The following is a 27,840-nucleotide window of genomic DNA, read 5'->3' as shown; positions in this document are numbered from 1 at the left end:
CTCACAATTCATTCTGTACTCGTCATAAAATGTCTCAGCCAATTTTACCACATTTAATTGTTTTTGTACTAATAACTAAAAACACCAATGCAACGGTAATTACGTTATAATTGAGCTGCTTGTAAACACGTGAGTCATACCTATATATTATAATGTGTAATTATAAAATAAATAATTTTTACTTAGCAAAATATCGACTTCGAACAAAATGAAAACAAGCTATGTTACTAATTTAAAACAACGTATTGTCTACTTTGGTTCTGTTCAGTTGTAATTACTTCCTGAGTCTAATTTATTTCGCTTTACACAAACGTAATACGAAATTATTAAGTATTAAATTCCAGAAGTCTTAGGTATGATTAGCGGACAATTCTTATATACAATCACAATCTGAAATTGGCATTCGGTTGATATTTTTTTTATTTCCCGGCTCACGCATTTCAATAACCGGTCTATGGAAGATTATTTCATTCTCCTTAAGTTCTTCTTAATTATATCTTCGTTATTCTTAATTCTCATTAAGGATTAGTCTCTACTGGGACAACTAGAAATCGCAGGCGTAGCCGCAAATTACGGCATCTAATACTAAGCCCAAATGGGCGTACTCGAGCCAGTCTCGAACAACATTGTTAACGTGCCACATGTTCTGTTAGACTTTGCAAATAGTTGAAACTAAAATGCTGGGTTGCGTAGTAGAAGATTTAAAAAATAATACTACAAGAAATAAGAAAGGCACTGGGATCAAATATGTTCAGTATTAATTTCAATGTAAAATAACACGAAGCGTATGTTACATAATTTTAAAGATGCCATTTAGTGTCTAGATGCCACGCAAACAAGCATATAATAGTTGAGTAATAAAGAAAGCTTTTGTTCTTAGATTGTGTAGTATCTAGTTGGAGCGCAGCGGAGACACAAAATTTGGAATATATGAATGACATAGTTGTAGATACGGACATTCAGGATGTGAATTCAATTCAAATATTTTCATTCAAAATAGGATTTAAAATAACTGCCTATCTTGACCGAATCAAAAGTGAAGTAAAGTTTTATTATCTTTATTTCCTTAGTTGGCTATAAGTAATAAATAGTAGGACTAATTATTTTGGTTATTTGACCGTAATATTTCTTAATAATAACTTTTTTATCGTGGCAAGATAAATTTATTCGTCGAATAACACAAGACTATAAGGTATGTCATAAAATGTCTGAAAATGCCAAAACAAATCATATTTCTTCGGCGCCATGAACAATTAAAATTTCATTTTTCCTATTGAAATAACAACTAATGGAGGACATAATATAATACGTTCAGTGAGCCCTATAAGATATCCGCTAAACAGATGGAGACAGAGAGCAACGCCCTTTTAGAAATCCTACGAATGAAACATGAGAATGGCACGGTAAGTAATTTTATTTACTGAAGTTATATATTATTGACGTAGTATTTCAGTATAAATTAGAAATAGCCAAGCAAGCAAATAGCGAACAAATGATTTTCTCCAGAATACACAAAGCATTGATAAAAACAGAGACGGATGTTCCTGCCAGTTGTGCGACTAATAAGGTTGTTAAAACTCTCGCAACGATGCGTGAAGTGGCAGTATCTGATAATGTGTCCTGCGAAATATCATTATATTATGCTAGCTAATGCCAAGGCTCGTTATAAGTAAACGTCAATCACCTAGATTCTGCACGCAAAAATTCCGAAAGATTAGAAGGATTTTTTTTAACTTTTCTGCTAAGCAAGGCGTTGACATGAAGTGGGAGAAATTAACTTTTTTCAGCAAGAAGCACCGAGGGAAAGTCAACAGGGAGTTAGAGTTAAATTGAGAGCATTGCTTGTTGCTCTGTTGGGAGTTTCCATGTCAGCGTGTGCCTTCGCTTCTCAACCTGTTGAATTGGAGCTAGATGATGAAGAAGTGTCCCAAAAACTCAATAAAGTCAGTCTTGCAAGACGGTTAGTTTTTGCCTATTGCATTTTTATTCACAACACAAAATGGTAGTATAGGTACGATTATGTTTAGCCTAAATATTTTGAACTAGCTGACCCGGCAAACGTTGTTTTGCAATATAAATTGCTTTTAGTGTTTGACCGTTTTTTCTAAGACAACCACGACCACGGAAACGTCTTTTCATTTTTCGGGTTAATATAACATTGCATAACACACTCACATAAAATTTGGCTTCCTATTATTAACAAAAATTCCAGCCGTTTAGCTGTTCTCCAGAAATAAGTGTTCGAACAACTGTGTAATGTATGTAAATTGGAACTCCACGCCTGTTCTGTAGACGCTACGCATCACGCCAGGATAAGCAGCAAATGCAGTTTCCACTTTGTAGCGCTCAGAGCCAGTGGTACACAGTTGGATCAATTAAACATGAAAATAAAAAAAAAATCAAAATATTTCATAAAATGCAATTCAAACGTAAACACATTGTAGTTTAACATCGTGTCATGTTCCGTTATGTTCGTAAGATTTCACCATGTCACCGATACACAGATTCATAGCCAAGGGACATTCGCCAGTGGTCTTCCATCGCTTGAGCCTGGCTGTATCATGCGAATACTATGCAATGTATCACATGACATCACACGCTGTCCTGCACTACGCATTGCAGCACACTCGTTCCTGTATATTACCAAAATTTTAATAAATCTTATAATTTTCGTTTTTATAGTGTGTTGTAGTTTTTGCGCCGATATACATTATAATATACATTTTTATAACTCCTACGGACACACACACAAACACTCACAAACATTCCTATTCATTATATTGGTAGGATTTTTGAGTAAAATTATTAAGCTTTATTATTGTAAAATTTCATTTAAATACATTCAGTAGTTTGTGCGTGAAGACGTAACAAACATACACACACACTCACAAACTTTCCCATTCTTATTAAACAAAAAGAAAAGCAAATAACTACTAATCTATGTAATTGATTATATAAATATACAGGGTGTCCCAAAACTCAACGATAACCTGGTACCGGGCGAGAGGCCAAGGTACACCAGTTATGAAAAAAATAAGAAAAAAAATCTATGTCACTTAGTCAAGCGATGATAGACATTTTTATTAAAAATTAAAGGTTAAGGTGTTAAAAATTTGACACCTTTGTCGCATTTTTAGGTACTGTGATCGCAATTTTCACAATTTTCCAGTGATTTTTTTAATAATGTTATCTCAAATAACAGTGCTATTGATGGTAACCACAAATGAAAGTAATAATAATTGTTAACTAAGTAAAATAAATTAAATTTTGACGAGTTATGGTTTATAAAATTTATGTCAGTCAACTTTGGCACTCTAAGTTGGAAAAAAAATGTACTACACTACCTATGGCAAGTTTTTTTAAAAGATGGCCCATTTAGTCTAGATTTCGAAATAGTTCAACACTTGCCACTTTTCTTGCCAATAAAACTGCTATTTCGTATTTTTTGCGAAAGGAACTCATGGAAAATTTAATCAAAACAAGTATAGAAAATAGTTTAATTTTTTTATTTATACATAAAATATTGTTAATATACCAGAAATAAAACAAAACGAAAAAAAATATTTTTTAGATAATAATGCAATAATTTTTAATTAACGATGTAAATAAATTATACATACCGACAGTTGACCTCAAATCTATAAATGCACTCAAAACAGTTTAGACAATATTTACATGCTCTTGCATCATGCGTTCGAGTCGCGCACTCAGCTTTGAGCGACCCCTTCCCCGCACCCCGCCTGCAGTCATCCGACCGCCATTCATTTTTTTTAGATTTATTTAAAATACATAATTTTACTACATTGCACTGCCAGATTTTAAGTAAAATATTACATACAATGTATAATACCTACAAACTGGTTTTACCTACATGGCTAAATACTTTTTACAGGTCTTTATGACACCTCAATATGTTTTATCATTACAGAATAACAAAGCCAACAATACGGATAGTAATGGGGTACGGAAGGTTGAGTGCATTCGTTACTGCAATTTCATCGTTATTGCTGCTTATTGCTGTTATGTCGAAGGTAACTATGTCAAGGTTTCGTTCGATCAAAAATTTTACTTGCAAAGTTTACTATTTATGAAGGGTATTATTTTTCTATTATCTAACTTTTGGAAAACATTACAGCTTTTCTATTTGTGTGTCGCCCACATTGTCTTGCCACACCAGATAAAACACAAAAGCATTCCCGGCCTTTTAGAACGTTGTTTTTGTCGTATCGTTCTGGAAACACAGTGCCAGGATGCTCATTTTACAGTTTGGTTTCACCTGCCAGAAGTTCCTTGAATAGCACTATAGAGGAACGTCACATATCTTTTTTTTATAAAATTAAGGGACGAGACGAGCAGGACGTTCAGCTGATGGTATTCGTACGCCCTGCCCATTACAATGCAGTGCCGCTCAGGATTCTTGAAAAACCGAAAAATTATGAGCGGCACTAAATATAGTGCCGTATAATTATTAAATTACGCTCGTCACCTTGAGACTTTAAGTCTCATTTGCCTAGTAATTTCACTAGCTACGCGCCCTTCAGACCGAAAGACAGACAGAAATAGGCGCCGATGTGGTACCCATAATCTAGTTGGCTTGCTGTGCAAAGGAGCCTCCCCCTGGTGGACACATGTAGAGAGAAGTGGGGATGTTATCGAAATTTGTGGCGTGTCGTGCGAAGGTGGAATTAGGCGGCAGTAATCAGGTCAAACTGCTCTTCGGAACACTACCCGTGATACTGGGGTTGTTGATTTGATACTGGGGTTCGCCAGACCAAAGATGATAGTAATAGGTACTTACTCCTTATTAATGTGGCCGGAAGAGAGAGAGAATTGTGGGTGAGCTTGAAGTATAATAGCATTGTTCTATTTATGATACCCAATTTGGCTAGGCCTTCTAGATGACCGCGGAATCGGCAATCACTCACGATACCGAGACTCAGTTTTATTTACCCGTTACATTTTATACGTAAATTACGTTACGTTATTAAGGGAACTATAGTCTAAAAGCGGTTATACGACAAATAGTTTTTTTTGTGGTAAACGCGCAATTAAGTCTTTTAGTTTTCTGGGCATTCTCTGACTATTCCGCGACCTTAAGAAATCGATAGAAAACACAATTTTCTTCCGGCACCGGTCAACGATTTCCCGAGAGAAACCAGCATGGCTCGTGTTTACGGCAACTCCAAAACTATTCTCCACATAGCAATGCATGTTAGAGATTTCCCAGCTCATGAGATGATTCGTTTCTTCGTCAGCACTATGGGACCCGTTCTCAAGGAATACGCGCAGGCAAAGCTCGGTCGAAATATCTGCGTCTTCGTAAGTAAAAACAAACTGTAAATAAACTGTAGAGGAAGTTTGAGGTTAAGCTAGGCTTGACTACATTCCACGATCAGGTCAAGGATGTCTTAAACAGGCCAGGTTTGACAGAACACATAGGAAAAACTGGTGGAAGAAGCTAGAAATCTCCCCCCTGGAAGACATGGTAGTGGTGGACGTCATTTAAATTTGAGTGGATTCCCCTAATATTTCAAAAGTCCGCATTTAGGATGGGGCGGGGTGCCGTAGTGTCGATGCGTCGTTTTTCCTCATATATGCTAGTTCTGTGCCCTCCCCAGAATACGATGGGTAGTCCGAACGAGAATTCTCAGGGATGGATTCACCTGTACCTACCTAGTGCCCTCCTGGGGTGAAATCTCTTCGAATACAGCTGTCATATTGTGGTGGAGGGACGGTAGGGGGATGGGCTCCGGTCCTCGAGACTAAGCTATGCGAAACATAACGCTACTCTCGGTTTTCTGTGAAAATGCGATTTTGCCAAAGAAATCAAAAACATCTAAAAGAAAAGCATTTGCAAAATGAATGTTTTAAAAGAGATAGTTACCTAGTTTAAAATAAACTGTAGAGGAAGTTTGAGGTTAAGCTAGGCTTGACTACATTCCACGATCAGGTCAAGGATGTCTTAAACAGGCCAGGTTTGACAGAGCACATAGGAAAAACTGGTGGAAGAAGCTAGAAATCTCCCCCCTGGAAGACAGACGTAATAGCGTGTTTTTCTGAACTTTTACAGTGACGGATGCTTAGCCGTTTGAAGCCTCATGTGGCCAAATTGGTTAGGAACCTATCTATATAGCTAATTGTACCTCCGTTTGACAGCAATCGTGGTGGCAACGGGGTGCTCGTTGGTTGGCAGCACCCGCCCTGCTAGTGACAGCATTGGAGGCCACCTCAGACGCAAGCGATGCAATCCTGTCAGCAATCTCAAGAGGTGGTGCCGAACCAGTACGAATAATTCTACAAACTATATCTGCATGTCTTCTCATCACCGTGGAGATCTTAATCTGGTTATAACTAGTTTTATTATTCTTTTATTTATTAGAGACAGTGAATATTCCAATCGCGTAAACTACATAATAAAAGGACTTCAAAAGCGAGTTATTTAAATAATAATTTGATCGTGTCACTTATTTTTGTTATAGTAGCCCTCCTAAGTAGCCACTTTTTAATGGAATCCAGCAGGAAAAAGGAGCGTACGGGTCACTTGGTGTTATGTGATCACCGCCTCCCAGATTCTCTTGCAAGATCAAAGGAATCACAGGAGTGTCGGCGACCTTTAAGGAAGGTTTACGCGCTTTTGTTAAGGTACCAATTTCGTATCGTCCTAGAAGCAGCGCACATGGGAGCTCATTCAAATTCGAATATTTTTATTTAAAATAGGATTTGAAATCACCAAACTTTACGCTGCCACCAATTCGAAAATGTTCTCCTCAGAACTGAGAAGAACTGGCTTCATTTTATTTAAATGAAATATCGTTACAATATAATATCATACAAAAAAGTTTGATACATTATTTAAGAACATTCATTAAGGAAAAAAAATATTCATTCATTCACTCGTAACACATTCATTTAGTAGATTTTCTGGGATCATGTTGTAAAAGCATAATATACTAACATCATACAACATACTACATGTTGGAGGCGTCCAACATGTCATTGATATTGATAGGTATACAGAAGAAAGTAACAGTATAGGAAATAGCACACAGCCTTGGGGAACTCCAGCGTTCACAGGCTTCGGGTTTGAGCATTAACCGTCGACTACGACCTGTATGCTGCGCCCAGAGGAAGTGAGGAAACTGGTGGTCCACTTGTATTAACCCCCGAAAAGCCCAAATGATGGAAGTTTTGCGAGAAGCTCCTTGTGCCATACACGATGCCATACACGAACGATTCCCTATATCTAGACTGGCCAGGCTTACTGCCTAGCTTTCGATTTTGTTATTGTCTCTTTTTATCGCTATGTTTACTACTGGTATGTGATAAATAACAACATCAAAAAAGTTTTTGATTTGAAAATAAACAATTAATGACACCATATAAGTAGGAATTGACATAATTGGTCCTACGGCAAATAGCATGACGTTTATTTTGCCGCCAAAACTTTTGCCACGACGCACGCTGCTGTACTCAGTAATGGCATGTACTTTATTTCCTAGATTTTAACACGAACTTTCATTTCCAGGTATTTCATCGCAAAATTCTTCGAATACAGTCCACCTCTTTCCGAAGAAAATAAAATCGAAATGGAAACTACATCTATGTCCGATGCGTTGTAAATAATGACTAAATAAAAGAACATTTTTGAAATATCATTTATTGGTTTTCTTAAGACTATTAGGTAATTATAAGGGTTTACCTACAGAACTTAAGTCCATATTATATTTCCATCGAAAATAAGCATGCATACGCTCCAAGTATCCAAGAAGCTCGCATTGGGAAGAACAATCAATGTAACTAAGCAACTTTATTTAATTCAAATAATATAATTATATTTTTATTCATGCTATTAAGAAAAAATCTTCACATATACTTAATTCAACGAGTTCCACTTCGCGACATGCATACATTAATACATGCTTAAATGAAGGGCAATTTCCAGAATCCCTTAAAATAGTGAAAGATAGATCTATCTTTATTTTCAAGGCTCGTAATAAAAATGAATACCAATATATACCACCTATTTTTTTTTAAATAATTGAGATAATATTATGTAATCGACTCAATGGATTTCTCATATCTAACAATTACTGTCATTACGCATTGCACGAGGTTGACACCAAGGCAAGTACGCTACTTTATTCGTAATGCTATTGAGTCTCATAAGACCGCGGCATGAATTTGAAATATAAGTAACTGGTTGTTTTTTTTTAATGGTTCACCTCGTGTGTGTTTACCTACTCTTTTTAAGTATTTTACTTACTTAGCAAACACTTAAATATTTACGTAATAAAGTAATTCATATATTATATACTTTCTTTATAAGTGAATTTTGTAACATTCTTTTATAAAATATGTTCCTAAATCGTAAATAGTATTTTTAGATTTGTGTTTTGTATAATTGTGATATCAGGATCCCTGATCTGATATCAAAACATACTGTAAGGCCTCTTCTCAACGGCACGTATTTTATATCGTACAGTTAATAAAACTTGTGAGCTTGTATAATATTATGATACGACGAACAAAACCAAAATTACACAACGTTTGCTTAACGATACACGGTTAAACGCAAATTGCAGGGCTTGGACGTAGAAATCGGAAAGGCGGGTACACGGACCTGTTGGCGCTTGCGCTTAAAAGCGGTGATGTTTCCACACTTCATTTATTTATAGCAAAATTTGTTGAATAGATCCCTAATTTTACTACACAATTAGAATGAGAATCGCGGACCGTGTACTCTGCTTAAATGTCGTTAGTGTCTCACCAGCCATACTGTATAAATTGGTTTTATTTTTCGTCAAAATATACAATATCAAACGAATGTAACATATATGACAGTTTCGGCCTAGTTGTTACATCATTACGAAGTTGTAATTTGTTTGCGTATACTTTTTGGAAGAAAAGTATATGCAAACATATTAAAAAAATACATTTTACAATACTTAAGCTTGTAAACAGTTTTCAAAATAGAATTTCAAATATATATAGCAACATTATACATGAAAAAGTGTAAATCTTATCACATAGTTTTAGGCAATCTAGATGGCCTCTCTGGAATTTTGAAGTACGCGCAATCACAATGAGTTCAACTCATGTGCACTATTTTTAAAATAGTGCGTAACTATTTTTAGTAAACTATTATCTAATAAAAGGCAATATTAAACGTATACAAAGGCCCATGTTACTAAATCGCCAATATCATCTAAATAATAAGTAACTTTAAGATGATAATTTATAAAAAAAACAGCATTTATAAAAGCCTGATAAATAAATATTTTTACGAATATTCTTCAATATTTGTAAAAATTTCATAAAAATATCGATTATTATTATAATAAAAATATAATGATATGTCTGTGATTTTACAGATCTATTTATGATTCAACTTTTGTAACAGGTGTATAGATCCTAATATCAAAACTCGGTGCCTGCGACTATATTAATACTAAATAGTGACAGCGTCTTAATAATTTATAATATGAATATCGTCTTTGGTGTAGCAAGGGTCGTTAAAGCGAGGCAGTCACTGCACGGACATGCCTACGAGCAGTTGGGCCGGGTATGTCAGTCGCCATATGTTCACCATCATCATCAGTTATGTTTGTTCAGATCAGTAATGTTATACCACATACGTACAGACATGTCCGTGCCTCCACAGACAAAACGAGTTCGCACGGACGTGCAACAGTCATATCTGCCAGACTTACTGCAACGGCCCTACGCTAGTAAACATTGCACTGACCTATAGTAGCGACGCCCGTCGAGCATGTCTGTAAACTTGCCTGTGGGCATGTCCGTGTAGTGAAATTCCCTAGCTTGGGATTAGAACAGAGACCGGAAACAGTTCTTAATTAGAAGACAGCAACGGATCAGCACGCGAAATATTTGTTGGTAGGTGACGATCCCCTCCGATGATCTAGTTTTTATTTTGACTACTATAACTGAGATTTAAAATTTAATGCCGCAAAGTTCGGCACGTCACGGCTACTATGTGTGTGGCTAGTCCGGAGGTGGATCTCCGTCGGAACTTATTAACACATTTAGTACGAAATAATGTCTGTGTTGTAAGTCCAAGCTGTACCAACAATTAGCGCGAAAGTGTCTTCAAAGAGCGTCTAATTTAGTATTCTATAATGTTTTGTGATGGCAGATATATAATATTTAAGTTTCACACATTCTCAAATGTGAAAATATATTCAAATTCATTTCACACATATAATTGGCCCGCAGGCATCTAGTATTTGACATTAGTACATGATCAGTATTTGTAACGCAGCCCGTTGCACGCCTCACATATCATTATTTCCTTGTTTGGAAAACATTTTCTATATCGTTCTAATTCCGAATCTATCCAACGTAGCAAACGGTCCTTCAATATCAGTATTGTCTCCTGTTTTACCAAACCGTCTTGAAAGAACTCCGCTAACACAATCACTAGGCTGTTATCATTATGTGCACACGGCGATCCAAAAGGCCTTTTATTTTTTAAATAATGTAACATAAATTTAACCACTTGTGTTATAAGATCTTCATCAGGACTAAGAAGCCTCAATTTCGCTATTTCTTCCGGTATTAACTTTGAGATTAAATTAAGCACGACCGTCATGACATTTGCGTGGGCTTCTTGACTGAGATCTTCCAAGAGGGACGCCACAGACTTAGCCCCCGACGCACTAACACGTACCAAATGCAAGCCGATCCTCAAAACCTCTTCTGGACGTATTCCTACAAATATATTGTCCCCTCTCTTGTTCTCTTCCTCTGCGTTGTAAATGTTACCTGCTGCCTGAGGAGTTAGTTTAGTCGGGACATTTGGCGCATTAACTGGAGACGATGGAACAGTCGAGAAAAGCTCGGCTCTACCTTCCTTACTCAAGGTAGTCAAATCCGCGGGATCAATTTTGTACGCTTGGTTTAAATTGACCCGACCGTCAGATGTCATAGATATTCTCAACTTATGCTCGTTCACGTCTTTGTTGATTCTCAGAACACTGCTGAAGAACTGATCCTTGTTACTGATTATTTTTATACCCTTTATAACTTCAGTATTGCCCTGTATCGAGCCTTGTACTCGTCGAGATTCAGCGCTTAGTTTGTCAAATATTTTCCTGAAAACAGTTTTTTACAATGTAAATACGATTTTTTGTTACTGTGCGCAAACACTTATGAGAACATTTTTAGCGCTTTCCAATATTAAACGTTATGAAGAAGAATCAACTTTTAAGGGTTAACATAGCACAAGTAAATAAAAAAACAAACGATTTATTTTCTATTCTCATATTGTAAAAATTATTAACGTCAAAACGAATTTCACTGTAATATATGTTTCGAATGCTGGTTTTACTGTACTTTAAAAGGTTTAATAAAATAATTATATCCATATAAGGTATATTTTAGTTTCGTACAAATTTCTGAGTGCCCCACGTATGTATGTGCCGGTTCAACATGAGTAAAGGCAAGCTTCAACACGTGCTCTTTTCTGTAAGTCGGTTTAGTCATGGGGGACCCATTTTTATTTTAACGATTTCAAGCGAATGTCGACCATATTGTGAATAGTTCCACTCTGGAACTCGTAACAAAAACTGTTCTAATTTTCAATGTGTCCATTTCTACTTTTAAACCCGAACAAAAAGTCGAAGAATCCAATGCGGTAAGTATATTTATTAGATCTATAATTTGCTATTTTTTCTGGCATTCATATTTCTGCTAGTTTCATAGCAAGTACGTAATATTTTATTTGATTTGAAAGACCATTGCCCCTGATTTAAGGTCACATCCACTACTACGTATGTTCATATTTATACCATTGCTGCCACTGCAAAACATTTTTGTTTTTTTTACAACTTAAAAATATACCTGTGTCTGTTGCTCCTAAGCGAAGCCCGATACTCGTTTATGGTTTTCGTTTGTGCATCTTCGATAATGTTTTGTGCTGTCCGATTCAAAATCGCAGCTTGAAAGAAGAATAAAGTGGCCGTTGAGAACTGGAGCAGCTCAAGTTTCGTGGGTTTCTCGCCATGTTTATTGTACTGTGAACAAAATATTATTACTAAATAGTACCGTCAATTCAACATATTTGACTCAACAATCAAAACTCATCAACGTAACCGTGTAACGGAGGGCACATACTTTTATTTATTAGTCAAAGTTACAAACAATTTTTCAGTAACGTTACTGCAAAGTACAAACAATCAAAATTATTTACCTAAATTTACATACTAAAGTTAAAAAAATTATATAACAGTTCAAACTGAATGAATGCAAATAATTTGGTTAAATTCAATTTTTTTTGGGTATCCCAATTTTCGATACATAGTAATAAAGGGACAGGAAATTGGCGGATGGTTTTTGGATTTACCATGGGACTGAATGAACCACACGACTTCGTCCATTTTTTCACAACAATCACAAAGTTTAGTGGCACAAGATGAATATTTTCCAAGTTGAGGTATTTCGATATCATGTAGTACTTATATTTTCATAACGCCTATCAAAACAGATATTTAAGAATTTTGTTTTAAAGTTTCTATCAATCTATAATAGGTAAAATAGGGGTTAAATTTATCTTCTATATTTTTTACTTTTGTTCTATTATATGAATATACTTTCAGTCAACCATAAATAATTAAAAACTTCTTACATTTGTAGCGAAGTGTACAATACTATTAATAACACCCATGCTTCCAGTTAACAGGTTTGCATGTCGTAGAATTTCAACAGACGCCGTAAGAGCTTTGCCAACCTACAGAAAAAATAAACAATATTCATTTCGTGAATTAAATAAATTTAATAATGTAAAAACATTTAAAGGTATCAAAAACTGTTTATAATATAGACAAAAGAACGTAGGTAACTCGTACCTGATAGTAAGTGATAACCGCCGCACACAATCTCCTGCAATAACAGAGGAATCACAGGAGCGTTGTCGATCCTTTAAAAGATGTGTACAGTTTTTTTAAGGCACTCATGTCGTTTTGTCCTGGAAACACCGCACAAGAGAGAGCATTCCATAGTTTGTACGTGGACGAAATTTTCTTAGAACCAGCACTTTGGAGGAGCGCCAGACATCCAGATGGTGGGAATGACATCTTAAATTGTGGCGACATAAGGAAAGTTGAATTCATCAGTACTAGGCGAGGCATTAAGGGAAGTGTTCTCAAAGAGCGGTGATACAACAAAAGTTTTGCACGGCATGTGACATTCCACGTCTGGGAGCTGTGTTGACGACAAAACCATTTGGGCCAGACCATACTGCAATGCAAAACTATGCACATTTCGCCCTACGTAGTCGGTGCTGCGTAAACCAAGCCACTCGGCATTATACCCGTTGAAGTCACCCAAGCTGTTGCTATTTCTGCGAAAGGGATCTGTGCAAGCACATCGCGAATTGCCATGAGAACACATCCCGTGAGATTATCCGTTTCTACGTTACCACTATGGGACCTGTAGAAACACGCGTAGATGCAGACGCTATCTTCAACATCAACGCGCAGCCATAGAGTAGACATGTTCCTACCCACAAATTGTCGAAACGGCGACATCAGATCAGAGATGTAAGGGAGGATCCCTTACAAACGCAAAATAATAAAAACTTATGCTCAATTTTGTACGAAGGATATTTTAAATATGTGTTGCTCGGTCGAGATATCTGCATCTCCGTAAGTATTAACGAGGACAATTGCGAGGTCTCAAGGTTGTGGGGGTCGTCATTAAAATTGGAGTGAATTCCTATAATGTTGCAAAATTCCATATTAATTCCGTTTGTGCGATTTTGTGCGCTCCCCAGAATACGGGTTAGCTGACCGAGATTTCTCGGGAAGGAATTTCCGAAGTGTGGCAGAGCATGTATCCTCTCGGGGTAAGATCTCTTTGATGACCGCTGTCATATTGGTAATCCACTATTCTTTTTGCGCCCCAGAGAACAAAAGGGCAGTTTTGCGTGTCTATGGGAGGTTTTGCTGCAATTGTGATATTTCATCTGGAGTATATACATAGTTAGTTACCGTAGTTAGGTTAGTGCCTGCAGCAGCAGACTTAGCTAGAAGACTGGAAGCAGCACCCGCACCGAGACCGATACTGGAACCTGCTATGTTCAACCAACTACCACGTGCTTCAGCCTTCAACGGACTTATACTCTGAAATTTCAAATATAAGTTCTCTTTATCGATGCGGTCAGCTTAATAAATAACTTAATTCTATATTGTGGAACTGTGAGTTGTGACTATATGAAGGTTTACTTATTTCTATATTTATAACTATGTGAGGGCATGAGCAGTGTGGTCATTTGATATTAAGCGGCAATATATGCCCATCACAGTGACAATATGGTCTAAAGCTTCACAAGGTATTTTGGCAAAAAAGAATCGAACATATAGTGAGCCACATAACCGTTTACACATCATCAAGACGGCAAAAAATACATTGTAGAACAACAACACAAAAAAATATTTTATCAAAAAAACACCTGACTACAAAAACACTATTCCAAAACAATAGATATAATATGCACTAAAAAGTATAAAAATAATAACGTATCTATATACAATCTAATTAATTAGTCTAATTCTAGTTACGATTATTGTTATTTTTGGAACCGGTGTCCTTCCGCCGCGACCCGCTCTCGCCTCCTCTCGACTCAAACACATCTCACCTATAACTATGTATGTAGATACAAACCTATCTTGCATGACACGAACTCCAAAAATTACAATAATTATTTGATTGAATTGATTAGAATTAGATTGTATAAAAATACGCAATTACTTTTATACTTTTTAGTGCATATTATATCTATTGTTTTGGAATAGTATTTTTGAAGTCGGTTGTTTTTTGTATTCTTTTTTTATTTTTGTAGTTTTAGTGAATTTGAAGTACACTAACTAACAATTTGTCTAAATATGTGTAGATATACTAAATTTTTCAATGCAGCAATGAACGTAAGCGCTTTGCAATTTGATTACAGACAGAAATTCTGCCCGAGATCGCACCCTTACTGTAAGTCGGTAAGGAGTCCCATTTATCATCATATTCGACTACGACAATAACCTGACCATAACTATGTTATGGTAGATGACTTAAATATCCGGATAGCATAAAAAAAATTCGGCCGAGTATCGATAATGTGCTCCTAAAAATTTCAGAGTTCCTTTACTTTGTCATGGATACCGTAATCAGAACCTAACCAAACTCTCACCAAACTATCTTTGAAGTATATTTCCTTTCCAATAAAAAAATAATCATCGAAATCGGTTGGCGCGGTATTGAGTTATTCGTAAATTTATCATCCACTTTGCTATACGTATGTACAGCAAATGTAAGGTTCTCTCATGGATGCCATTGTCAGATCTGAACCAAATAGTCAATTTAAATTCTTAATAGCGGACTCATTTGGACGATTAAGTTGAATATCCTGGATTTTACAAAATGTACCTTAAAACATCCACCATTTTCATAGTGGATTTTTATCATTTGCGATTTTCGAATTAAATTGAATTCATAGTAATAAATGCCCTAGCAAGTAGAAACTTAGGATATGTCAAGAACTAATTTCATATAGTTCCGGTGTGACCATATTCCAAAAGGACGACAGTACGACAACGGAAAATTATTAGTTTATTTATTAGTGTGTGTGGGAAACTCGGTCGCGGGAGACTTCGTAGAACATTATTCACGTCTAGAGAGACTGACAGCTGTGAACACGGCGAACTATTAACCTCTATTTTCAGGCAACGCACGCACACTAAAATAAAGTGACTGACGTATCGCGAGTATAAGGCTTAGCTGTCATGCACGCTTAAGTAATAAATGTGTCCTGTCATGTGTTCTCTTACAGCAAGAGGCTCAATCTAGACATATAAACTATTATCTAAGAGAAAACATATGATATGATTATCTAATTTCTTTATCAAGTTATTGATTGTTAATATAGATCATACCAAATATGTTTAATAGAATTTAAAGCCTCATATCACACAGATCACTATAATCTACTTTGCAATCTAGTTATTTTAATGATATTATAAAAATACCTGTTTATGAATTCGACGATCATGAAGATGCATTGAAGAACGTACAATACCATATACTGCACTACCAACTGTTGCAACTGCAGCTCCACCTAACAATATGGGGCCTACTGGGGTGAATACAGAGGCACCGAGCACCCCAAGAGCTCCAATCGAAGCCATAGTACTCATTGTGTCTGCTGAGCTTAGCACTACAGCTGATAGGCCTAAAGAAGCAGACGGGCTCACAGTAAGTTTCACAACAAACTCTTCAGTTCCCTGCAATTTAAAAATCTGTTTCTCAATTTGAATTTGTGTATTTATAACTCGCAGTGTGTGCTGATGGAAGAATGGAAGGTTTTAATAATGAATAGTGAGTAATGATGGGATCATTTAATAAGTCATTAAAAAGAGACTGAAGCACTAAAAATCTGTATTTGTCTAAAATAGCTTCTACTAACAAGATAGAACATTATCCAATCTCCAACTTATAGTGTTAACCCACAAATATTTTAAATAAAACTTGCACTTAAATTGCTTAAGTCCGAACACCTTTTTTTCTAACTTAGCGTGCTGTTGTGTGGATTAACAAGTGCCACATTTAATAAAATAAGTGGATTTGTGCGCAAATACACATAAAGTGAATCTGTATAAGTGGAGGGTACTTTCAAACTGGATAAACTAACATTCGTGTTTATGACGTTTGAGCTCTAATCAAGACACAGATAAATTTACATTGTATATTTCATACTAAATGCTAGATAACGCATAGCTCTGTGGTCTTTAAGCAGACTAATATTGCGGCGCCCCAGGTTCAAATCTACAGTAATACTAGCTGACCAGACAGACGTTGTTCTGTACATAATAAATAAAATACCGTTTTTGATGAATTTGTCAATAATTTTTCATTGTAACATAATAATATGCTCCTTGTTGTTATAATGAAATTGTTTCACAGCAGAACTGTCAAACCGCGCGTCAAAAATACTCTCACAGAAAATATGTCCAAACAAAACAAATATTGGGTCCCAAATCGAAATAAAAACTATCCTATCTCTTAAGTTGGACTAAACTGCACTCCATGAAGTAATCCTCATTAAAATCCGTTCATTAGTTTAGGAGTCCATTGAGGACAAACATTGTGACACGAGATTTATATATATTAAGATTTAATATAGTGTTACTATCGTTTTTTTCTCTTCTTTTATTATTTTTAATATTTACATTATTCGCAAAAAAATTCTATGACCTGTGCAGGGTGTAGTGATGAAATAAGACGTACTAAACCGTGGGTAAAATGCCCCAAGTGTAAAAACTGCTTCCATCAAACCTGCGTGAACTACAATAGTAACAAAACCTTGCCACAGTCGAGAATTGCAGAGGAATGGTTATGCCCAGATTGCACTGCTAAAGCCAAGCGCGGTGGCGATAATTCAAGTACACCCATTAAGATAGCGCAAGATAGTGGCAGTCCGTCGTTTATTAATGAAACTAATAATGAAGCCGTCGTATTATTACAATTTATTTCCGATGCTCAATTGACGAGACTTAAAAATGAGATAGTCCAAGCTATGAAGAAGGAACTACCGCAGATGATTTTAGCTCAAATGACGACAGTAATATCGCCACTGGAAGGGCGGCTGAAAGAACATCAAACCTCTGTTACATTTCTGAGTGATAAATATGATGATTTCAACATCAAAGTTGAAAAGTTAGTGCTTGACAGTCAACGTCATGATGAGCTTATTAATAAAAATATTGCGGAAATCAGTAGACTAAATGAGACAGTAAGATTTTTAGAACAGCAGTTGAGGGAATGTAACATTGAGATACACGGTGTTAATGAGTCCAAATCTGAGAATTTGGTAAGCATAATATAGCAGATTGCAACCACTGTATCATTGAAGCTTGAAGATTACGATGTTATGAAAGTTACCAGAGTTGCCAAAATTAATAAAGACAACAAGAAACCGCGAACAATCGTGGCTAAATTGACGAGCCCTAGGCGCCGCGATGAATTTCTCTCTGCCGTGTCTCGGTATAATAAATCAAATCCCTCTAATAAACTCAACACGAACGTCGTGGGCATTGGTGGAGATAGATCGCCTATATATGTCGCTGAACATCTGTCACCTGCGAACAAGTCTCTCCACGCTGCTGCTCGGCTGAAGGCAAAGGAGAGTAAATATAAGTTTGTGTGGATTCGCGATGGTCACATCTATGTAAGAAAGGACGAAAATTCCCGCTATATCCTCATAAAATCTTCTCAATCTTTAGATAAAATAGTTTATGAATATTAGTTTATTTTTTATGTCAAGGGTTTTTTTAGTTCATCTTACAACTATGGGTCTGAGAGTCTATTTGCAAAATATTAGAGGTATGAATACTAAATGTGTAGATATTTTTAACACTATATTATGTACCTACTGACTTTGATGTAATATGTTTATGTGAGACATGGCTAACTGATGCTGTATTTTCTTCAGAAATTTTTGATGCTAGATATCGAGTAATAAGGCGTGATAGGGATTCGAATTTCTTGAAAAAGCATAACAAAGATCATGGAGGTGGAGTGGTAATTGCTTTATCAAAATATATAAACTACGAACTTTTAAACGTTAACGAAACTGATTTTGAAGATCTGTGGTCTCCGTATAAATAGTTTTATTATTAATCTTTGCGTGGTTTACATACCTGCATATATTCGATTTGCTGTATTTAAACAATTCTTAAACAAATGTACTCAAATAGTTTCATCATCACCTACTATTAAAACTATGATCATGGGTGATTTCAATATACCCGATACTATATGGCAAAGCTATCATACGAACATTGCTCTCAAGAACAACGATAGGTTACATTTCCTTAATGATTTTATGAACAAAACTAACTTAATGCAATATAATAAAATTACAAATTGCTGTAATAATGTTCTTGAATTAAAACTTACAGATCTGAATGTAATTAATGTGACTTGCACTGTTCCTATAAGCAGACCAGAAGATAAATTTCATCCACCAATTGATTTTACTATAGATTTATCCAAGCACTTAAGAGAGAACACACTTTTTCCTATATTAAATTTTAGAAAAACTGACTACGCGAAATGTATCACAGAAATAGGTGACATTGATTGGTTCAGTGCTGATTCATTACAATGCAATGATTTCGTAGATTTTTTCTATAACAATCTCTGGGATATAATTAATAAGAATACGCCTTCTGCATCACGTAAAAGTACTCGACATCCTACATGGTTTTCCAAACCACTAATTAAGACATTGAAAGAGCAAAGTAAATATCATCATCGATTTAAAGCCTACCCCTCGCTCAAAATTATTGATGAACCAATGTTCTGCCTAAGTCAATTAGATATTTGAATTAAACTGCTAGCTCTGGAAATGATATATCGAATCTTTTTGCTGAATACTTCTCATCTGTTTACAAATCTAATAACTCAACTACAGCGTATAATCCAGATTTTCCAAGTTCCAGTTACTCAATATGTTCAATTAAATTTTCTGAATATGAAGTGTATAAGCACATCAACAAAATTGACATTAACAAAGGTAGTGGATCAGATATGATACCACCAATATTTATTAAGATGTGTGCGTCGTCTCGGAAAGTACCGTTGACAATTATTATAAACAAATCACTAAGTGAAGGAGTTTTTCCTGATCTATGGAAAATTGCTAAAATCACTCCCATACATAAAGCAGGTGACAAAACTGACGCAACAAACTACCGGCCTATTAGTATATTAAACTGTTTTGCAAAAATATTTGAGAGTATGGTTTATAATTCACTCTATAATCATTTCAAGCATAGACTTAATCCGGTTCAACATGGCTTTGTCAGTGGTAAGTCTACTGCATCCAATCTGTTAACATATTCAAATTACTTATGTCAATCCTTTAATAGTAAATCCCAAGTGACTTAGTGTACATTGATTTTTCTAAAGCTTTCGATCGGGTCAAACATTTTATTCTCTTAAACAAGCTAGAACACTTAGGTTTAATGGTAATCTTCATCGTTGGTTACATAGTTATCTCATGAATCGTTCCCAGATAGTTGCAATGTATGGTTTTGAATCTATTCCTTTTGAACCCACTTCCGGGGTTCCTCAGGGCTCAAATTTAGGACCTGTTGATAGACCTGTTAATTTAGACCTTCTTGATATTATGACATGTAAATTATGCTATATTATAAATGCTTATGCTGATGATATTAAATTATACACCCAGATATCAAGAATCGAAGATTGCTATTTACTTCAGGATAACGTTAATACTCTAAATGAATGGTGTAAAACTAACGACATGTCAGTAAATATAAAAAAATGTCAATTTATTCTTCACGAAAAAAAGGAAAACAATAAATTGTAACTATTCCATAGATGGTACCAGTTTAGTTGGTGTTGTACGTGATTTAGGTGTGTGGTTCGATTCATCATTAAGTTTTAAACATCATTATGAAACCATAGTGAAAAAAGCAAGTAGGATGCTAGGATTTATGATGCGCACCTCAAAACCATTCAAGCATATAGATTCGCTAAAGATACTTTACACCTCACTAGTAAGACAGCAACTTGAGTACTGTTCCTCAGTCTGGGCACCCATTTACAAAGCTGACAAAGATAGTATAGAAACAGTTCAAAAGCGATTCATTAGAAAATTATGTATGAGAATGGGATTGAGACGAGTCATACCTGTGTATGAGGACCGCTGTATATTTTAAATTTCAAACTCTTAAATGCAGGCGAGAAATTGCTGACATGTCTATCCTACACATGATTGTGCATGGTACTTTCAGCAATGATTTATTAACAGATGTTCACTTTATTACTCTCAAGCAAGCCACTCGTATGCCTACAATTTTTGCAATACCGCACTGTTACAACAATGTCGCATTTACAATTTTATAGTGATAAGATTTTTATTTTTATATTTCACATGTTTTACTTTGTAATCGTTTTTGTACATTAATTAAATAAATACCCTTGTACTAGCTGGATGCTAGCTATAAATTCCTGCATATTACATAGTTTCAAAATTGTTAAAGTGAAAACACTAGGTACAAGTAAAAATTCCGCTTTAAATTTACAATACAAGGCAAAATTATTAATATAGTTATTATGAACAATGTATTTGAGATTCAACTTTTCCATTTATTACATGCTTAGACTGGCTTTTGAAGGTCATCATTATAGTAGAGTATATGATTCTCCACTATTTTATATATATACTATATTAGAACCCTGCATTAACATTGATTCTGGGGTATTGTTCTGCTGTGTGGGCTGTAATGTTATTGATACTTTACAGAGTTTGAAAACCTTTTCTTCACAATATGAAGTCTTAAACCCATTCCTCCTTATTCATAATGGTCCGCTAACTTTAAACAGCCGCTTATAAGTGTTTTTTCTCATTCTGACTTAAGTCAATAGAAGAAGACAGAGTGAGAATAAGCAATGCTTTAAGTTAGCAGATTATTATGAATAAGGGGGAATATAAGCACTGCATATTGTTGTCAAGATTTACAATTAATGAGATTCAACTGTCTATTTAAATTTCATTTTTACCAAAACTTATCGATGATGTGGGATTCAAACTCACGACCTTCGATATACGCCCCAGCGCTCTTAGCTAACAGCCACAGTTGAACAGATAAACTAAGATATACAATTTATCCCAGAAGAGAGAGACCACTTAAAAATAATGAATTGATTAATTAGTCTGGCATCAGAATTATCTCAAATGACCAAAATTATTATTAAATACCTCAACTAGCATTCCTTTATATTCACCATTCTCAGGTGCAACTATTACACATTTCGGAAAAGTATTATTTGTCAAGAATGACTGCCAATCTTGATACACTCTCGCATTATCATCAATGAACACTTTACAACATGTGGCTGTAACAAATAAACAAATTATTATTATTTTTTTATGACATGAGGTATATGTTATATGAGGACATATGTTTGAGGACAAACGAGCGTACGGGTCACCCGGTGTTAAGTGATCACCACCATTCTCCTTCAACACGGCGTCACGTGCGAAGGTGGAATTTGGCGGCAGGAATCAGGTGAAACAGCTCTTCGGAACACTCCCCGTGATAAATGCAGTAGAAGACATACAATGAAGCGATGTCTCTACATATTACCAAGTGATCCAGCCGTTCACAGAGCAGTGGGTCTCCGACAATTCGAGCTGCTCTGTGTTGCATGTTGAAATATATATCATTCTATATTTATTTCTTGCCAGTGTGCAAGTCAATGAATGGCTTTTAAATGGCTGGATAGAATTTGAATTTTTATTATTATTAAATGTTGACTTCCACCACGCACCCGTGTGTTGGTCATATGTTTTCGGTTTTTTAATTCACATGCAATTGACTTTTTCCTTTATTTACTAAACATTAAAATAAAAAATTAGTATCGAGTGTGTCTTCTACTGGCCAAAATAACTGCTACAATACTTCATGGCATGCTTTGGACGAGGTTTTTTATTAATTCTTGGGGAGTATGTTGGTTGTAATAGCAATTGTAAGCTCTCAGATACTCTGTGGGGTTGGGTGTACAGCTCTATCTCATCATCACCATACAAATACTTGGGATTCTATCTCAATCTTAAATTGTAGCGGCCCTTTCCCAAAAGGTAGGACAAAAACAGCAATACTTTTAGATTTGTAGGTAATTCTTGACATAAAATTGGAGATATGTCAGAATTATATTACAATTTTAGAGTTTATTGTTAGTTACGATTTTGAAATTTGACTGAATTTACACTGCTGAACACTCACACTATTTGTCATCAACAAATAACAATAACTTAATTAGTAATCTCTAATAAAATTTGGTTATTGACAAAATCTTACCGTCACTTGTTGTTGGAGTACATTTTCTCACTCGAAAAACAGCTGTACACCAAATATCAACATCATTTCTCTTGTGTAAGTCTACCCAATAATCTGAGGGTGATAATTTGTAAAATGGTAGTGGTTTAGGCCTCACACAGACTATCAGTAATATTGACATGACAATATCCTCATTATTCTTTGAATATTTTCCTGAAATAAAATTATATAAATAATTCTCAAAAGGTGGGAGCTATTAAAAATGTTCAAGTATGAAGTAATAAATAAAAAGTTTGTAAGCTTGTTAGTCCAGCTGTATGATTAGATTGTGATGATTAAAACTATGAATGTATTAACAGTGTGTTCATAATTTAATTTAACTATCACAAAGCCGTACTTATGTCAAATACCAGTAATACCTAATATTTTACTTCAAATAATTATGAAATAGGCTATGGAATGTGCTTTTTGTGTGTGTGTTATAGTCTAAGATATATAGTATAGTATATATATAATATAGTATTGCATAGAAACATAGACATGTATTTTTCACTAAAAATAAAAGGCTATGTATTTAAAAGTGTTGGTGGTGCAATAGCTATGATCAAGTGACCCATATATTAATCCTCTTTATAAATATAGAAATATTAATTATTATACTTTGATCATAGATCTGCTCGTACACATTCATAACTTGCTCCTTTTGTCTGGATGTATACCCTGCCAAGTTATTTTCTTCCTCATCATTAGATATTAGTAACAAATCTTCTGTGTCACTTGGTGCTCCAAACAATGCAAATGCTATGTTTTTTATTAAATGTCCTTTATTATGAAGCTCATACCTAAAATATATAAATATGAATGAAAAAGATATTAGAGATTTAAATTTATGCCTAAAGAGTTTCTCAATTCAAACACTTATAGATATTAGCACAAACAGCAGATATTCAATAATCTGGAGCATACTTAAATTCATAATTATATAATATACTATCTGACCCACCAAATGTCATATTGCCATATAACATATTAAAAAAAATATTAAAATTTTAATATTAAAAAAAATAAAAAACAGAATAATATAAAAATCGTGATACAAAAATAGTTGTAGATCGTAGAAGGGCAATAATTTAAATTTGTATGTATTTTTCAATGCTTTAGCATTCATAATAAAAAAAAAATTAAAAAAAATACAAAAAATTAAAAAAGAAGTTTTGGGGTGGACTACTACCCTTAACATTTAGGGAGATGAAAAATGGATAGTAGCCGAATCTCAGACCTACTGAATATGCATATGAAATTTGGTAAAAATCAGTAAAGGTGTTTTGGAGGAGTAAGGTAACTAACATTGTGACATGAGAATTTTATGTATAGATTATAGTTAATGTGTAGTGAAGTGTCATTTTATAACTAGCCCTATGTGTATGCTCCTTCCCACCATTGTAATAATTTAACACAAGTTAAGACATTTATTTAGACAATTGAAACAAATTTGTGATTTAGTATTGTTATTTTTTGTCCGTCTTGATTTTTTATTATCTCTCTTATTTATTTGATTATGTCTATTAGATATTCACTACATATATCCGTGAGATATTTTCGGAAATTCAGGATTTTATAGGTTCCTGACACTTCAATGTTGAATCAAACAAGTCATAAAAATAATGGTACAACATGCTGCACCCTGATTTAGGCTAGACAGAATTACAATATTAGGGGATTTAAACATGGATTGTGAAGTAACCATGAGACAGTGTGATCACTTTCATTATGAATGGCAGTAATAAAATACCATCAAGTGAACCCCATACACATTCATTGAGAATTGCATAAACTAAGAATGTATATATAATGATTAACACAATTTGAAAGATCTTAAGCAAAGGTGTATAAAATATTATACTTACTTATTATGTTTTGCTCAATGATATATATACATCAACTATGGACTTTAATAAACAAATATATGACTCATTGCAGTAATCCATTGGATATTGAGATAAGTTTATATTAAATAAAGCCACAGGTATTTGAAAAACTAGTCTACACAAATACTTATAAACCTGGAAGCAATTTATATCAAATACACTTACTTAACCCAGTCGCAACTATCTAAATTTTCAAAATACTCTTGTTGTATATCCACTGGCGTCAAATTAATTAATTTATCATCCACTAATTGATCTGTGCTGGTACTCTCCTGATCGGTGTTGGAAGACATCCTTTAGAATCTAGATCAACATTATAATTATTAATAGTAGAATTATTGGTATATAATTGTATAGAATGTAATGATACCTAGCAAACACAAATTCTTATTATCATACTGTCTTTAGTGAAATTTTGAAAATTAAACAATTAACATTAGTGCATAGGTATAATATCTTATAATATAATATATAATACACTTTCCTTTGTACAAATTTGTACAATATTCAGTGTATATTTATTATTGAGTTTGTACCTACCTATTTGGTATGAGTAAATGGAATATTTTTATTTCGTTGCGCTTAGCTAAAATCACAGTTGCAGTGGTAAAGTGCAAGTATCTACTATCTACTTAGATAGTATGTATACCTAGATACTTATCTAGGTATACATATTTTGAACTTTGAAGCTGATGAAATTATTATTTATTTTGGATAACACAAAATATGACAAAAAAACATAGAGAGAGAGAGTATTTTAAGATCAGACAGTGACAGATTCACGGCAGATCGAATCATTGTCGATAAAATGTACCTACTCAGTGATCAGTTGACACTAACCAATTAACAATTCATTGTTCTGGTTCATCTTCTATCTATAAATGAGCAATTCTTGTATATAGATTATATATATATATATATATATATAATCTGAATCTCGGAAACGGCTCCAACGATTTTAATGAAATTTAGTATACAGGTAGTTTCGGGGGCGAGAAATCGATCTAGCTTGGTTTCAATTTTTAAAAAAATCTATATTCTTAAAGATCCGAGCAAGGCTCGGTCGGCCAGATATTTATATTAAAATGAGTTTTATTATTACAAAGGTAGTATCACGGTTGAGTAAAAAAAGATTGACCAGGAACCAATATATTAATATTATTATAATAAATACTTACTTCTTTTATCTTTGAAGTTTGAGTCTAACGCAAAACCAAATAATATTTTTAGTCTAACACTGCCACTGGCCACTGCATCCATCCAATCCATGAAACTTGTTGGCTTAACATTACTTGAGACTTGAAAAATAATAAAATTTTTGCCCGGGATTCACATATCATAGAGCATAGACATTTTTTTTTTTTGGTTCTGTTCGTCCATCTGGACAGGCAAAGGGGTCAAAAGCCCATACAGCCAAGTCTTATTTTTATTTTTCTATTCTTCAGTCTTCACTTTACACAGCTTGTTCAAAGTCAAGCTAAGTCTTTATATCATCTTCAAACATAAATAGTACAATTTCACATAAAAGTAGTATTTCGTGTTCTTCATGTTTCATTTTCTTCATATACATATAGGTTCGCATGAAAGGCCGAAGCCAAGTCTTTTATTGATAATATTCTTGTTCCAATGAACATAAAGCTTAAACCCCGGGTGAGTTTAATAATAATAAACTTTTATGATATAATACTGAAATATAAATCTCATATACGTTATAAGAAGTATATTATCCTACCTAAGCAACCAAGAGTTCCCGCGCTTTTTTTTCCTTGTCCATAGACAATATAGACAAACAAGTCATGCCAGAGACAAGAACATCTCAGTAATCTACACGCTCTACAGTAATGCCTCCTTTGGATAGACCGGGACTGCTGCCGGCCCTCGATGACGAGGACAAGGCGGAGTGCCTTGCTCTCGAGAGCCAGTGCACCCCGAACGCAGCTACCGACCCAGCCCATGTTAATGAAGTAAACTGTGAAGTTGAACGTTGCATCTCTCTTAACCCATCAGGCGAGCCAATACAACCCACCTCTAGTATAGAGGTGAAAGGAATTATTAGGGAGCTTCACTCCAAAAAGACCCGGGGCCCGACTCTATAAATAACAGGGTTCTTAAAATCCTGCCTCCCACACTCATTAATTTATTAGTAACCGTTTTTAATATACTGCTATTACATTGCGCGTTCCCCGAACAATGCAAGGAATCCATTGTTATCGGTATTCCGAAGCCTGGTAAACGTAAAACTTGTCCCAGTAGTTATAGACCCATTAGTTTAATTAACTCTTTAGGTAAACTATACGAATGTCTGATTCTCGCGCGCCTCAAATATTATATCGCGGAGCAGAACATGATACCCGACCATCAGTTTGGTTTCAGGACTGCTCACTCGTGTCCCCAACAAGCCCACCGACTCACTGAGTATATTCTCAAACGAATCCAATACCGTACAGTTACAGCGGCCGTATTTCTCGATGTCGCGAAAGCTTTCGAAGAGGGATGGCATAACGGTTTAATCTTTAAGCTGTATGAACTGGGTATGCCAGACAAGCTCGTGCGCATCATACGAGCCTACCTTACTGATCGAAGCTTCCGCTATCGAGTAGAAGGCACGTTATCCACGCCATCAGGTCGGGAGTGCCTCAGGGCTCAGTTCTGTCCCCGACCCTCTTCTCACTCTTCACGAGTGACCTCCCGAAGCCTCAGAATGTGCAAATTGCACAATATGCGGACGACACGGCTCTTTATTATAGCGCCACTCGGGAGTGCCTCACGACTCATATAAGAGTGCTTCAGGCCACCGTTAATGAACTAGGAGACTGGTTCAGAAAATGGCGGATTGAAGTCAATCCCTCAAAGAGTGCAGCGGCCCCTATTCCGTGGGCCCAACATTATAAATATTTAGGTGTTACGTTCAACAGTAACATGAACTTCGCAAAACATAACAGCACGGTTTACAATAGAGCCCGGTTTGTCCTTAGCCGCCTGTATCCACTTGCGTGCAAGCGAAGCAAACTACCGCTCAGACAAAAGGTGACATTGTT

At 35.1% G+C, this 27,840-nt stretch overlaps 2 protein-coding genes across 4 annotated transcripts; one reads left to right on the top strand and one right to left on the bottom strand.

The window, feature by feature from the left end:
* On the top strand, positions 1-7,655 carry LOC126978488 (uncharacterized). 2 transcript variants are annotated; one of them, XM_050827320.1, is made up of 6 exons: positions 1-129; positions 1,344-1,403; positions 1,788-1,960; positions 3,929-4,031; positions 6,157-6,344; positions 7,526-7,655. In XM_050827320.1, exons 2-6 carry the CDS (start codon positions 1,344-1,346, stop codon positions 7,617-7,619), a joined length of 618 nt encoding a protein of 205 aa, XP_050683277.1. In that variant the 5' UTR covers positions 1-129; the 3' UTR covers positions 7,620-7,655. The 2 variants fall into 2 exon arrangements, with proteins under 2 accessions (XP_050683277.1, XP_050683276.1); XM_050827319.1 differs by lacking the exon at positions 1-129 and having other exon boundaries at positions 1,178-1,403.
* Positions 7,642-26,104, bottom strand: LOC126978459 (uncharacterized). 2 transcript variants are annotated; one of them, XM_050827271.1, is made up of 10 exons: positions 25,981-26,104; positions 24,968-25,105; positions 23,535-23,716; positions 22,896-23,087; positions 21,794-21,930; positions 16,032-16,286; positions 14,007-14,138; positions 12,644-12,745; positions 11,860-12,032; positions 7,642-11,111 (listed from the first exon to the last, which is right to left on the bottom strand). In XM_050827271.1, the coding sequence occupies exons 2-10, from the start codon at positions 25,093-25,095 to the stop codon at positions 10,262-10,264; spliced, it is 2,151 nt and encodes a 716-aa protein (XP_050683228.1). In that variant the 5' UTR covers positions 25,096-25,105; positions 25,981-26,104; the 3' UTR covers positions 7,642-10,261. The 2 variants fall into 2 exon arrangements, with proteins under 2 accessions (XP_050683228.1, XP_050683227.1); XM_050827270.1 differs by lacking the exon at positions 25,981-26,104 and adding an exon at positions 25,343-25,523.
* Between the last annotated feature and the right edge of the window lie 1,736 nt (positions 26,105-27,840).

The sequence above is a fragment of the Leptidea sinapis genome, chromosome Z (assembly GCF_905404315.1).
Source record: "Leptidea sinapis chromosome Z, ilLepSina1.1, whole genome shotgun sequence".
Taxonomy (NCBI): domain Eukaryota; kingdom Metazoa; phylum Arthropoda; class Insecta; order Lepidoptera; family Pieridae; genus Leptidea; species Leptidea sinapis.
Note: the sequence above shows the minus strand (reverse complement) of the source record. Positions and strands in the feature narration are given on the sequence as shown.

What these genes read in the sequence shown, in the direction of transcription:
- LOC126978488 (XM_050827320.1), top strand. Translation starts at nt 1,344, where the DNA reads ATGGAGACAGAGAGCAACGCCCTTTTAGAAATCCTACGAATGAAACAT. An exon ending in TGAAACATGAGAATGGCACG is followed by an intron (nt 1,404 to 1,787) that starts GTAAGTAATTTT and finishes AACTTTTTTCAG; the next exon opens with CAAGAAGCACCGAGGGAAAG. An exon ending in AAAGTCAGTCTTGCAAGACG is followed by an intron (nt 1,961 to 3,928) that starts GTTAGTTTTTGC and finishes TTATCATTACAG; the next exon opens with AATAACAAAGCCAACAATAC.
- LOC126978459 (XM_050827271.1), bottom strand. Translation starts at nt 25,095, where the DNA reads ATGTCTTCCAACACCGATCAGGAGAGTACCAGCACAGATCAATTAGTG. An exon ending in CGAGCAGATCTATGATCAAA is followed by an intron (nt 23,088 to 23,534) that starts GTATAATAATTA and finishes ATTTTATTTCAG; the next exon opens with GAAAATATTCAAAGAATAAT. An exon ending in CTTAGGAGCAACAGACACAG is followed by an intron (nt 11,112 to 11,859) that starts GTATATTTTTAA and finishes AACTGTTTTCAG; the next exon opens with GAAAATATTTGACAAACTAA.